Source organism: Hermetia illucens, chromosome 3 (genome assembly GCF_905115235.1).
Source record: "Hermetia illucens chromosome 3, iHerIll2.2.curated.20191125, whole genome shotgun sequence".
Lineage (NCBI taxonomy): Eukaryota > Metazoa > Arthropoda > Insecta > Diptera > Stratiomyidae > Hermetia > Hermetia illucens.
The window spans coordinates 137,642,764-137,656,170 of NC_051851.1; the positions used below are offsets into that span (position 1 = coordinate 137,642,764).

The window sequence follows — 13,407 nt, forward strand, 5'->3', positions numbered from 1 at the left end:
CAGCGTCCTCTAGCGTGGCAGCAAAAAAACATCTTTTTTTGGAGATGGGTGTATAAATTGCTTTGTATTTCAATAACAAACTATGCGTTCGGGCTGGAAAAATTACTATGGACGCTCAAGATATTCATGAATCTATGGTGAAAAACCGTATTTGTATCTTTATTCAGTTCTTCACAAAATTAAAAAAAAAACCAAACAACGGCCTTCACACGGAATGACCCCCTTAAGCGGGATTAAAAAGAGAAATCCTGGTACTGGTGGCTGCGGGATGACCGTTAGCGGTGGCCGTGCTCAGTTCTGCCATGTGTTTTTTGGCGGGACTATGTAAATAATATAAATATTACACGGGTGTTACTTTCACCTCCGGTCGTTATGAATTATGGATGTGATCAAAGCGAGCGTAAGGAGTTTTGAAATTACCGAACTCTACTCTGTTGTGTCGGTCCACTTTTGAGAGCTGGCATGGCATGCATTGCTTGGGCCAGCGCAAGACGTCTTTGCGGAGGTTTGGCTAAAAGAACCTAAGTGCTGCACACTTGGCTGTGGCCCGGCCGCTGGAGTTGGTGAACAGTGTCAAAAGTCTGGCGGCGAACTGAATTCCCTGTACTGTTCCGTACTGCCGTCCAGATCAAGTCGGCGAAACCTGAGGCGAGGACTGACGATGAAGTGCGGCGGTTGATAATCTTTCGTTTGCGCCTCGATGATACCTCAGGAATTCAATGTGGTGAGCAAAGACACTGTCTGCACGCGAGACAGAGCGCCACAATGTTTTGTTTGCCAGGCGTCTACTCAAATTGGTCGATGACGTCGAGTTGCCTGGGCTGATTTGGTGAGGCCTTGTCAGATCACTGCATCACGGCGAAAGGAAGCCAGTGATGGTCGGTCTATATCATGAATTGTCGTTCCTCTAAGATCCATTGAAAATACGTGGCGGCAGGCGAGAGGTTCGCATGGTAGGTGGAATACTGCTCAGCTTCCTTGCGAAGAAGCCCAATGAAACCTATGTGCCGTCTGCTCGCTGTTGGTCCAACGCCGCATCGATAGCCATGTTGGAAGCGTCGGTGCACAAAGCCATCCTTTGGGTGGATGATAGGAAGGCTAAAGGGGCAGCAGAGGCGATGCGATTTTTGACTTGCCTTAAGTAGCTTAGTGCGGGACGTAGCGGCGCTAATAATTAATGACGCCTAGAAAGCATCTTATCTGCTTATCTGATTGTCTAAATTTTTGGCTCTGGTAGACGCAAACCATTCTTGCTGATATGGTAGCCAGTGAATACGACCGAAGGGCATAGTGACGGCTGTTTTGCAGATATCCTCGGGAGTAGCCGAAATCTGTAAGAAGGCTCGTTACAGATCGATGACCGAGAATACGAGTACTGAGCCGCTCCTGGAGCGGATCCTCTATTATGGACAGTGGGTACCAGACCAGCCGGGTGATTGAATTTATTTGTCGGTAATCACCCGGGAAGTATTGATCGAGATGGGACAGCGCTGATAGTGTGAACTTGTGGAACCGGGTCGAGTGTGCAAGTCGTGGAAAGACTGGTGAAGCTATCGAGGAGGCGACGGTGTCGTAAGGCAACGATGGTGGTGTTTGAGTGCGCCGGCTTCGAGGATGGCTGTTTGGACATCGACGATAATGAATGGCCAGTAGAATGATCGACGCACGCCGAGGTCCAAGATGAGACGCTGAGTGTCGAAGGTGATAATATGCGTCCCATTGGTTGCCTGCAGCACGAGACTTTGTTTGGTAATGGAACGGAATAATGGAGAGCACTGAGCCTGAGTTTACCAGGAAACGGGCTGTAGCGCTATGATTCGACAAGTAGAGACGGCTCTCCGAGGAAGTGTACCTGGCGACCAACATCTGTAGCTTGAGTTTCCCGACGCGCCGGTAGCAATGATTTGAAGAGGAAAAGAGAACGCCTGTCTCCAGCGTAGAGCCAGGCTACTGAATTTGGTATGATACCAACAATAACAGGTCGTTGGATCTAGGCCAGGCGTTGTAGAACGGAGGCGCACATGGTTGCTGTTGCGCGAAAGTGAGCGGCGCGGCTGTATGTTGATACTGACGGGCTTTTGTAATAGTTCGCGTGTCAGGCTGGTAAGCTGCTCGATGGAAACACGCAAAGCTGCGAGCTTCATAGTGGTCTGATCCAACGGCGAGGTTGGCGAGGTATTGTGTGTGCGCTAGCTGATGCGAGGTGGCACTAAAAGAAGGGTCAGTGCCATGTATCCTATTGGCGAATGTGGCGAGTTCCCCCAGCAATGGAATTGTGATTCTGCCTGGAAAAACCGCAGCTTCGGGTTGACCCGCCAGAATGGTGTCAGTTTGCAGTGGCCACCTGCATTGACTTCACTTCGAATTGTGCATTGACGCCATCAGGCCGTTTGATACTTTATAATTCATTATCATCATCATCAACGGCGCAACAACCGGTATCCAGTCTAGGCTGCCTTAATAAGAAACTCCAGACACCCCAGTTTTGCGCCAAGGTCCACCAATTCGATGTCCCTAAAAGCTGTCTGGCATCCTGACCTACACCATCACTCCATCTCAGGCAGGATCTGCCTCGCCTTCTTTTTCTACCATAGATATTGCTCTTATAGACTTTCCGGGTTGGATTATCTCATCCATACGGATTAAGTGACCCGCCCACCGCAACCTGTTGAGCCGCATTTTATCCACAACCAGACTGTCTGGAACTCCTTATTAAGGCAGGCCTAGATCGGATACCGGTTGTTGCGCCGTTGATGATGATGACGAGATCTCACACCGATTGTTCGATCTAGACTGTACATCTGGGTTGTTCTTCCCTTAATGTCAATATCGTCAGCGTGGACCAGTTGTTGGGTGGACTTAAAGAGGATGGCGCCACTCGCAATCACAACTGCATCGCGAATAATTTTCTCCAGGGGAGGTTAAAGTAGATGCTTGATAGAGCATCCCCTTGTCTTAGACCGTTGTTGATGTTGAATGGTCTCGAGAGTGATCCCGTTGCTTTTAGCTGGCGCGCATTGGTCAGGGTTGGCCTTATCAATCAACCAGGGTTAGTCTTATCAATTTCGTCGGGATGTCGAATTCTTTTAAAGCCGTGTACAGTTAGGCGGCTTTAAAGTTGATGAAAAGATGGTGCAACTGATGGCCATATTCCAGCAGTTTTTCCATCGATTGCTGCACAGAGAAAATCTGATCTGTTGCTGATTTGTCTGGAATGAAGCCTCTTTGGTATGGGCCAATGATTTTCTGGGCGTATGTGGCTATCCGACCTAGCTAGATAGCGGAGAATATCTTATAGATGGTACTGAGCAACGTGATACCTCTATGATTGCTGCACTGCATGATATCTCCATTTTTATGTATGGGACAGATAATGCCTCGTTGTCAATCGTCAGGCATTGATTTGCTGTCCAACATCTTGAGCATTAGTTGATGAAACATTTGGTGTAGATAACCGCCTCCATATTGAACCAATTCGACTGTAATTCCATTAGTTCCTGCGACTTATGGTTTTTAAACCGCTTCTAAATTTATAGCGCAAAGAATGGGGCACACCGCAGCAGCATCTAGCCGAATGCAACTGCTTCAATCGTCAACCCTACAGAATAGAAAGAAATTCTTTTTTTTAATTGGGTACCGGCCCTCTGGGGCATGTGTTCTCAGCCCGGTTATTTGCGCTTGGCCCCCAAGATGGATTTCCATGTGGATTGTGGTGCGTGGAGTTGCGCTATATAACTCGGGTGCTGTACTGCTTAGTTTCGTAAAGACTTTAGGTAGGTTTTCCTAAATGCTGAACCATGCGCCAGGTATATACTGGTACCATTGTTGCTTGTCATAGCGAAGCTCTGATTGTGGTCAGTATAGGCCCCAGGGCAAAACGTAGATTGGTATCCATCAACAGCTCTACTATCAAACCCTGTCTCCACTTCCGCGTGATGATCGCTAGGAGTTCTTTCTTAATGAAAAATTGCAGAGAGAGAAGGATGAGGGCGAGTCTTATCATCATCAACGGCGCAACAACCGGTATCCGGTCTAGGCCTGCCTTAATAAGGAACTCCAGACATCCCGGTTTTGCGCCGAGGTCCACCAATTCGATATCCCTAAAAGCTGTCTGGCGTCCTGGCCCACGCCATCGCTCCATCTTAGGCAGGGTCTGCCTCGTCTTCTTTTCCTACCATAGATATTGCCCTTATAGACTTTCCGGGTGGGATCATCTTCATCCATACGGATTAAATGACCCGCCCACCGTAACCTATTGAGCCAGATTTTATCCACAACCGGACAGTCATGGTATCGCTCATAGATTTCGTCATTGTGTAGGCTGCGGAATCGTGAGGGCGAGTCTACCGCATTTAAAAACGGGACAAATTGTACCAACCTGCTCTCCAGGTTGGACACGGAAAACCGACGTTACGAAGCCACCGAAGGAACCTCGGACAAAATTCACTTTACAACGACACCGGAATAACGATTTGCGCATTTTCATATGGCTCCCTATGCAGACCGAACGCTGCTCAGCAGTTAGCCGATCTGAATATAAGACTGATGTAATAACATTGCAAGAGATGCGTTCAACAGGGACCGGTTTCCTGGAGAAGAGCCACTACACCATACATTATAGCGGTCATCCTGTAAACCATATGTTCGGAGTAGGTTTCTTAGTCAGCCGAAAAATGGAACCTGTTGTTATGACTTTGAAAATATAAGTGAAAGGCTATGAACTCTGGGTTTGTGAGGTAAATTTAGAAATCTTCTTCTTTTTCTTCAGCCTTTGTCCCGTTCAGAAGCGGGGTGGGCTCGTCGTGATCGGCTTCGCGACTTGGCTCTATCGAATGCCTGATCTGGGTGCAATCTCGAGGCTTTCAAATCCCCATCCAGCGTATCAAGCCACCATTGCTTAGGTCTGCCTTTTGGTCGTTTAATTTAGAAATATAAGCCTCATAAACGTTCACGCCTATACAGAGGAGACAGCAGAGTCGGGCAGGGATACCTTCTACGAGGCAGTTGAGCGCTCGAAGCCTGTCCGAAGTATGATATCAAAATCATACTTGGAGTCAAGTCAAGTTTAACAGTCAAGTAGTGACGGTGGTTTGTGCGGAAAGCGGTCCACAAACATGCATGGGCCTCTCCAGACGGAACCATTTTCAACCAGATTGACCACGTACTGATCTGATTGAACGCCGCCCTGATGAATATCAGAGCATAAAGGGGGCCAGTATAAACTCGGATCACTATCTCGTTGGCACAGTTCTCCCGGTTCGAGTTACAACACCGCCTACAATGCCCCTGACAATCAGGTGAGAGTGAATACTGAACAAAGCTCACCGTAACATCTATAAGGGAGAAATAGATGCCGCAATAACTGCAGATGTCCTGGATATGAAGCATCAACAAATGATTTTCACAACTACCTGAAGGGCTGTGGCGTTGCAGGATTCGCGGCATTCGAAATTTATTTCGAATGTTGCGAATGCGAATGGACCTCGCCACAGGAGTGGAGAGCAGAGTGCCATGACTTGACGGCAGGACGTCAAAGAAAAGAATAGAGAGTCTTCTGTCTTCGAGAGTGGCTATTGCGGCAATTAATATTAATTTAATTTCATATTGTATATAATTAAGTGCTAAATATAATTTAATATCATAAAAAGATAAAGTATACGGAAGAATGTTGCATGCATGCAGTAATGTTGCATTCTTGTTGTGGGCATGCGCAGAGACTTATCATGAACTCCGTCGAGCGGAGAAGCGACTTCACAGACGGAAAAAAGGAAGCCGGGGGCAACCAACGGATCTGTAAACTCGAAAAGTACAGGGAGCAACCACACCAGGCGCCGAAGTTTAATCAACAAATCAGCAGGATGAAGTCTTATACACCTCGATGCTCATCCTACCGAGAAAAGGGGGAATCTGATTTCCGACAGAATGGGCATATTGAAGCGAACTGCTCAACAACTGTCACCACCAATCATGGAAGAAACAGTCCGTGCAATCCATCGGCTTAAAAAACATAAGTCGCCATGAGCTGATGGAATTATAGCTGCATTGGAGGCGACCGGCTACAGCAAGCGGTTTATCAATTGATGGTCAAGGTGTGGAACAGCGAATTAATGCCTAACGACTGGCAATGAGGCATTATCTGTTCCACTTATCTGTAAATCTTGGGAATCCGATGACTTTCCCAGTGAATCGAATAAGGAGATAGTGGCTGAGAATCCGAAAAGGGCACTTCCAACAGGCTGGTTTCCACTGTGGATCCTCCTCCTTGCGGATCGTTGCGGAACAGTGTGCAGAGTTCAGATAGGAAGATTTTTAGATGATTCTGCATAAAAAAGTCAATTCACTTTTCATTAGACAACATGCATTTTATTTCTTATTTATTTCTTAGATTGTATAACAGGACTCATTGAGGGTAGCGTATATTTTCCCCTTTCACATTCTCATCAATATCTTTATGCATTTCTTACAATTTTCTTAAAACTGATACTTTAAAATGTTAATACATCTATAAATAAATAATTTAAATTTTCGTTAAAAACCACAATTTGCAGCAAATTAGGCATTTTAGAGCGCTATAAAATCACCTTCACAAAAATAGATTTAATAATAATAATTAATAACAATAAATTAATTTGTATAACTTAATCTAAGACATAGAGTAATCATAATAATTTTTTCCTAATACGAGTGATAAATTGTCTGTTTTCGTTTCATTTTGCTTGGTTTTAATTCACTTATTTTTTCTTTTAGAATTGTGATGATGATTGTTTATTTTGTTCTTATTCATAATTGGACCACACTTAGCTTCGTTAGTACGTCTAATGTTTGCAATAAGAAATCAATTTTAAGGTATTTTGTAAATCATTTTAAATCCTTCGTAATTGTGTCAACTTGGGGATTTAAAAAATTGGTTTCAATAAATGTACAAACTTTCATGAGGCATACTGAGAGCAGGACTCGTTCCCAAATTATGAAATGTGAATGATGATCAGCTTTTTATTGAAATAGTTTGATATTTATATGGATTTTTGATGTTTCTTTTCTGTAGAATTTGTTGAGCTTATGATATTACCTTATCGGCGTGATCAAATGAAAACATTTGTTTCATGTTTTCCGATTTTGATAATGTATACGGTGACATAAGCATTGGTAGAATATTCAGTGGTAGATTCATATTGAACTGAAAGAAAAGATTTAATTAGAAGAAATAATATAATATTAATAACGCGAGTGTAATAATTTGTAAACAGTTATAATTGACATAAACATCGCACTAGAACTTGTCAACTGCAACGTGGCAAATTATGCCAGTGAATATTGTGCGATAAATATTATAAAGAAGACGACTCTAAATCACCTCCTGACCTTCTGATCTTAAAAGGACACGCTTGCTTCATGTCCACCGCCCCGCGGGCGGGTGTGGGATTCGCACCCACCAAAACCACCCTCAGTCTCTACAGCCTTAGCTCCGCGAGATCACCATTTAAGTATGACTTCATGGTAGGGGAGAGGCTTTGGGTTTAGGCACTGGTGCTTCTCGTCCTTTCAGGTATCCTCCTCTTTACTTTCCAACGATTTTTATTACTGGGGAGGAAACGGTAAGCCAGTACTGCTTTGATCTCAGCATCTCTGGGCTCACGCATTTTCTCAATCTTTGGTTTAAATTCCCTCTCTCCATCGCGAACCTTAGGCAGTGAGACATAACTTCCTCCTTTGCTATCCAACCGTATCCAGGACAGGAATCTTCCAACCCAACGCGATGCAGATACTACCTGTAAAGTGCTGGTTTGCCTCCCCGTGTTTCGGCTCAAGTTATACCCTAATGTTAAGAATAAGCCTGTACGTCCAGCGATCCTTCGTAGACTCGTCCTATCTGCATTGCCAGAGATTAAACGATTTTGACCTTGCCGTATTCCTGCGTTTTGCGTACAGTTCTTGCGTACGTACTTACTTTCTTACGTACTCAGTTTTTCGCCAGAATGTCGAAATTACCACCAGTACTACCTCAGCCTATGTGGTTCTAAAAGCACTGCTAACCCATAGAGCCATCAATCGAGTTCCGAACCGAATTCGCCTACTTCCTTTTCTGACAGTTTTCAAGCGCTTCCGACTGGAAGCGATAGTATTTTGACCCTTCAGAATTCGGCAACATTTTTTCTGTAAGTGCTGCGGTGGCACTAGCCTTTGAACATTAATATTATTCTGTTAAGGGAAAGTGGCACCGCGTCCTTAAAGAACTATTGTGCCCTTTTTACAGGTCATAGTGTACCTATTGATCATAGTATCTCAAGCAGGCTTATAACCGTCAGTAACTTTGGTATGTTCACTATTTCCAAATCTTTCAGCTTTGCATCTGGTATTAAGTGTTCTCGCAGATGCCTCGACCTACAATGCACAAGTGCCGGACACTGTCCCAGGACGTGTATAGAGGTTTCGTCCTCCTCCTCACAAAACCTGCAGGCAGTGTCCGTAGATATCCCTAGCTTCCCTAGGTGATAGTTCAGCCGACAATGAACAGTGAGAATTCCCACTATCATTCGGACGTTCTTTTTGGTGAAGTTTAAGCAATCCTTTGTGCGCATGGGTTCGTATCCCACAATAAGCACCCTGGACTGTTCCATCCCTGGTAGGCCTGTCCAGTATAGTTCCTTCAACCGTTCTTCTTCATTTCGTAGAGTCATAGCCATGAACTGTTTCCCATTCCACAGAAGGGTTCTGGCCCGTGACAAGGCGTCCCTGCTCCCTTCTTGGCTAGTTCGTCCACTGTCTCGTTGCCTTCCAACCCGGCATGGTCTGGAACCTAAAAGTATCCAGACCTTGTTGGAAGAGACGAGTGTATTCAGTCTCAAGGCATGCCCACACCAGCTTAGAGTTCACCTGGTTGGACCTAAGTGCCTTGATCGCTGCTTGGCTGTCGGTGAGAATAGCTATGTTCTGCCCAGCCTTTGAACATGCACATTCTCTGTCTGTTTCCTAAAGCTCAGTTTGGCATCAATCATCACCCTCGGGGTTCAATAGTCGGTTTTGAGAATACCATATGTCGACCAACTTTCACTTTTAGAGTGTTTTTCTTTTAATGACTCGTCATTAAGGCCGCTTTCGTTTTCTCATCCATCAAGGTTGTTCTAGGCAGGAATTTACTGCTCTCACTGTTTTCGTCCGTAGGCCTCCGCAGCATATGAGTGTTTTGCTGTAACAACTACAGCTAGGTCCTTTGAAAAGCTGATAAACGGTACCCTTTCCTGGGACGCAAGGGTCAAGTACCCCATTATCCACAGCAGGGGATCCAGTAACGAGCCTTCCGGTACTCCCGCTGTGACGTCCCCGCGCCATCAGTTCTTTCGGTACTTCTCTAAGAGGTAACTCTCTATCAGCCAACGTCTCTTTAATTCGGTTCCATTTGGCGAAGTTGAATGCATTTTTGATATGCAATGTTGTAGATGACTTTTTCCATCATCCTCTCCATTATATCCAACAGGCAGATGCTGCTCTAATCTCAGGGGACCAAGTGTATTGTAAAATAAAGGTCCTCTGCAGCTTGGGGAGACTGTTAAACATCACAAAAACCCTATAATAAGTTGGGAAAAAGCAAAGAGCTTTCCTTTTTATTGTGTCTAATACAGAGGAATCCTTATATTTCGTATCTTGATCATTCGTATTTGCGGTTAATTCGCTGCCTAGAGTTATTTTTTGCTATTTTATACTCTCCATGATTGGTAATCTTGATAATTCCAGCCAAACTGTCAATTCATTGACAATAGGAGTTATTTGGGATTCTACATACTTGGTTGAAGGGATCAGGTGTGTGCAATAGGTGGTACAGATATAATAGTTTGAATGAGGTACCAGGTAGGGATCTAATAAATTTGTTTTTAGTAAGCCCTTGATAAAAGACTCATTCTTCTACTGGAACACCTGCACATGTTAGGTGTCCAAGGTCACACATCAGAATCAACTAAGAGCTGGATTAATTCAAGGAGCCATTAGTGGAGATGAGACGTGGGTTTATACAACACATGATGCACACATCAGACAAGTTAATGGCGCAGTTTTCGTTTGGAAAAGAAGGCAGTATGCATTGGGGTTTTTTCCAGAAGGTCTGACAGTGACGGAGGAGTATTATCATTTGGACAATATGAGACATTTGTATGAAGCCATTCGTCAAAAGGAAAGCATTTTTGGACAAAAATTGCGTAGATTTTGCACCAAACTAATGTATGGTCGAACATTGTCATCGTTGCCTGTGGATTTTTGATCAAACGCGCAGCAAGCACCATCCATTCATTATCGGCCAAGGTAGTATAGAGGAGGGACTGATTATGAGAAATGGTACCGGTGGCAAAATTCAACCGTGTCTCTTTGGACTTCAAATTCTACTGAAACTATACTTCGTTTTGATAGTATTTATTAGTTTCATCAGGATGACCCCTCCTATGTATGTAGAGCATGCCAGATCCACTATAGGTGCCTCTAATTTACACAAGGGGTAAAGCTATGAAGTTGCTATACCATCAAAAAGCCGGTGGTACAGTGTTCTTTCCACCTCCTCAGCTACTCATCATCATGGATGGGAAGCCTACCGTTAACATACCTTAGAGAACATCGAAGAGTGTAAGTTTTCCCTGATCAGCGTAATGGAATTTATTTTGTCACTTCGTACGCTGGGCTGTACTTCTCGTACTTTGTTACAGTAACGAATCAGTAGAGTTGACATCTCCTTATATTCACCGATCCGTTTCCGGGTTTCTGCAATCAGCCAGGTATTGTGACGTCCTTTTGAGACGTGACCGATAACTTTATTTGCGCCAGAGGTAAAGATCTTTTTGATGGATGCCTGGCACTTATGAATATTTTCTGGCGGGTTGTTTAGAGTTTGTGTCATTTACTCTGATGATGGGCAATATTCTTTTCACGGTTGCTTTTACGGTTAGCAAGACCGTGCAGCCCCCCCCCCCCCCCTCATCGCTCGAACAAGATGTCGCCAAAACCTATCGCCTTCAAGAAATTTCTCCTCAATTGCTAGTGGTTGCTCATAGGAAGCGTTTTTCTCCTCTACATTAGAGCATATTCTGAAGTCTCCCTAGCTTATAGCTGCAATCCTCGCTCAAGTTGAAGCAAGTGAGAATTATAGGAGACTTCTGTACCATTTTGGAGTGTACACACGTTCCACAAATCAATTGACAGTCGTTTTTGATAGCCAAAGTTGGTAACTGTGTGATCAATCCTTATCTGAAGCTTTGTTGGAGTTTCGATTCTAAGATAGTTTTACAATTTGTAAGGTAGTAAGCTTACAAATGTCTATCCTTTTTAGTCACCGTTTAAGATAAGCAGGATATGCTTTGACTGTATTCTTAAGCCTCAGCTTAATGGGCATAAAACTTCCCCCGGTTCAATTGAGCCGTGATACGACCAAGCCTTGGCATGAAGATAGAACCCACGATGAAGTTAGAATCTCTTTATAAGGTTGTTATTTACCCTGTGGTGCGATATATTGCGTCAAACATACGTACGTGCCATCGCTAGCGGTTACCTGAAATACGCAGCTCCCCCACGACTTCCCGAGATGCCCAGACTTCTCGGATTAACAAGATTTCCCCGTCAGTGAAGTAGCAGGTCTGCGGAAACTGCAGGTGCAGCGATAAATAACTCTGCGGAGAGACCGTTAAGTCCAGCGGCTTTACTCCGTTTGAGTGGATTCATGGCCGAAATGATTTCTCTTCTACTTGGAGGAATAGTCCGTATCCGTATGTTGCGGCGACTAGTCGTTTCATCCACAAGAGGAGGAACCTTACCGGATGTGACACGGTTAAGAAGTGTTCTTTCCACCATTCCAGCTGCTCGTGATCGTGGGTGAGAAGTCGACCGCTAACATCTTTTACAGGACCATCGAAAGATTTGCGATCACATACTCAAGCTCTTTCGTGGTACGGTATACACTTCTGAAATCATTACATTCTATGGCATCCTTGGCCAGAGCAATAACAAATTTATTTCTGTCACGGCACACACTACGCTGAACTTCTCGGGATTTTACTTGGTATCGGAATTCGAGCGCGTCACGCTTGCCGTCACTCATAGCGGTCAACAGAGTCTTCAATCCCTTTCGTGCATCGATCTGCATATCTTAGATTGCTTGGATCTTATGACGCCCCTTCGGAAGGTGGATGACGACCTGTACACCACTCGCAAAAAATGCAATTTTTGATGGCGCCTCAGTGCTCATGAATATTCTTAGGCGGGTTACTCAGTGTATCTGCCATCTGATTAGTAAGATAGCTTTCCCACTGTCGAGCGACAACTGGATCATACAAGCTGTTGATGTTGAACTTGGAAGGTCGTAGTTCTCCAACCCCGCGAGAAGTGACGGATGCAACATGCAAGTGAAGGTAAGCGACCATCCGAAGCGATGAAAATTGTAGGAATCTAGAAACCTCCCACGATTATCATTACGGTCGCCAAAACCGAGTTTCCAAATCATATGTTGGAGCAAGGTGTTTCCAGAGCTCCCCTTGACATTCGGATCACGATCACAATGTCACCTCTAGGAAGCCCCCCTGAACAATGTGTAAGCATCCTTCTTCACTTTATCGGAAGTGTACGTTGATGTATAGCATTGTACAATTGTGATGCTCTTTAACCTGAACCAGAATCTTGCAGTTAGAGGTCCATCAGAAAGTGGCTCCCAAGTCAAAAGAGTGCGCTTTGCGGTAGCCTTCGGAAGCAAACCGACACCAGATTCGCGTCTGCTACCATTCGGCTTTCCAGAGAACAAAAGCACATTGCCATTTACGTCAAGAGGGACAGAACCTTACCATGTTACTTGCTTAAGTCTAGAATGTACAACTTATATCGCTGAAATTCTCGCTCTAGTTTGAGAAAGCGAGCATTCTGCGGACACTCAATACTGTTGCTGAGAAATATGTGAACATTCTAGAAACCAATATCTGTTATCGATAGCTGCCCATTAAGATTAAACGTAAATATTCGGGGCTGAACGAAATGACCATTTCGATGGGTTATAGCCAATCAGGAAGCTTAAGTTATTTAAAAAAGCAGAAAAGTGGCGAAAGCTGCCCGTCCTAAGCGCACATTTACTGATGTGCTCCGTTGATACGCGCTGACATGCGTTTGTGATGTCTAGGCTCGGGAATTCAGCTGGATTTCCGCGGAAACTTCAGTTCTTTTCACGTCATATATAAAGTATCATGTGTGCTAATTTATGCTTTATTAGGATCGCAATAGAAGAGCTCGAAGAGGGTAAAAACCTGGTTGCTTGCATACAGGCTTAGTATCGTTTTGGCAAAAATCAACATGACACCATGGATACAACGCCAGCGCAACCGAACCAGAAGCGTTTGTGTTACAGAAAGACTAATTCGTCGAGTACGCATTGGGAGCCTTGACGGAAAA

General features: G+C 44.5%; 1 protein-coding gene across 1 annotated transcript in view; it reads right to left on the reverse strand.

Annotated features, from left to right (window-relative positions):
* Window positions 1-7,044: 7,044 nt before the first annotated feature.
* Window positions 7,045-13,407, reverse strand: part of LOC119652166 (meiosis regulator and mRNA stability factor 1) — a 36,352-nt gene continuing 29,989 nt past the window's right edge. The window contains exon 12 of the mRNA XM_038056112.1: window positions 7,045-7,177. Within this exon, the coding sequence (XP_037912040.1) occupies window positions 7,058-7,177 (120 nt within the window). The 3' untranslated portion in view covers window positions 7,045-7,057. The remainder of the gene's footprint in view (window positions 7,178-13,407) is intronic.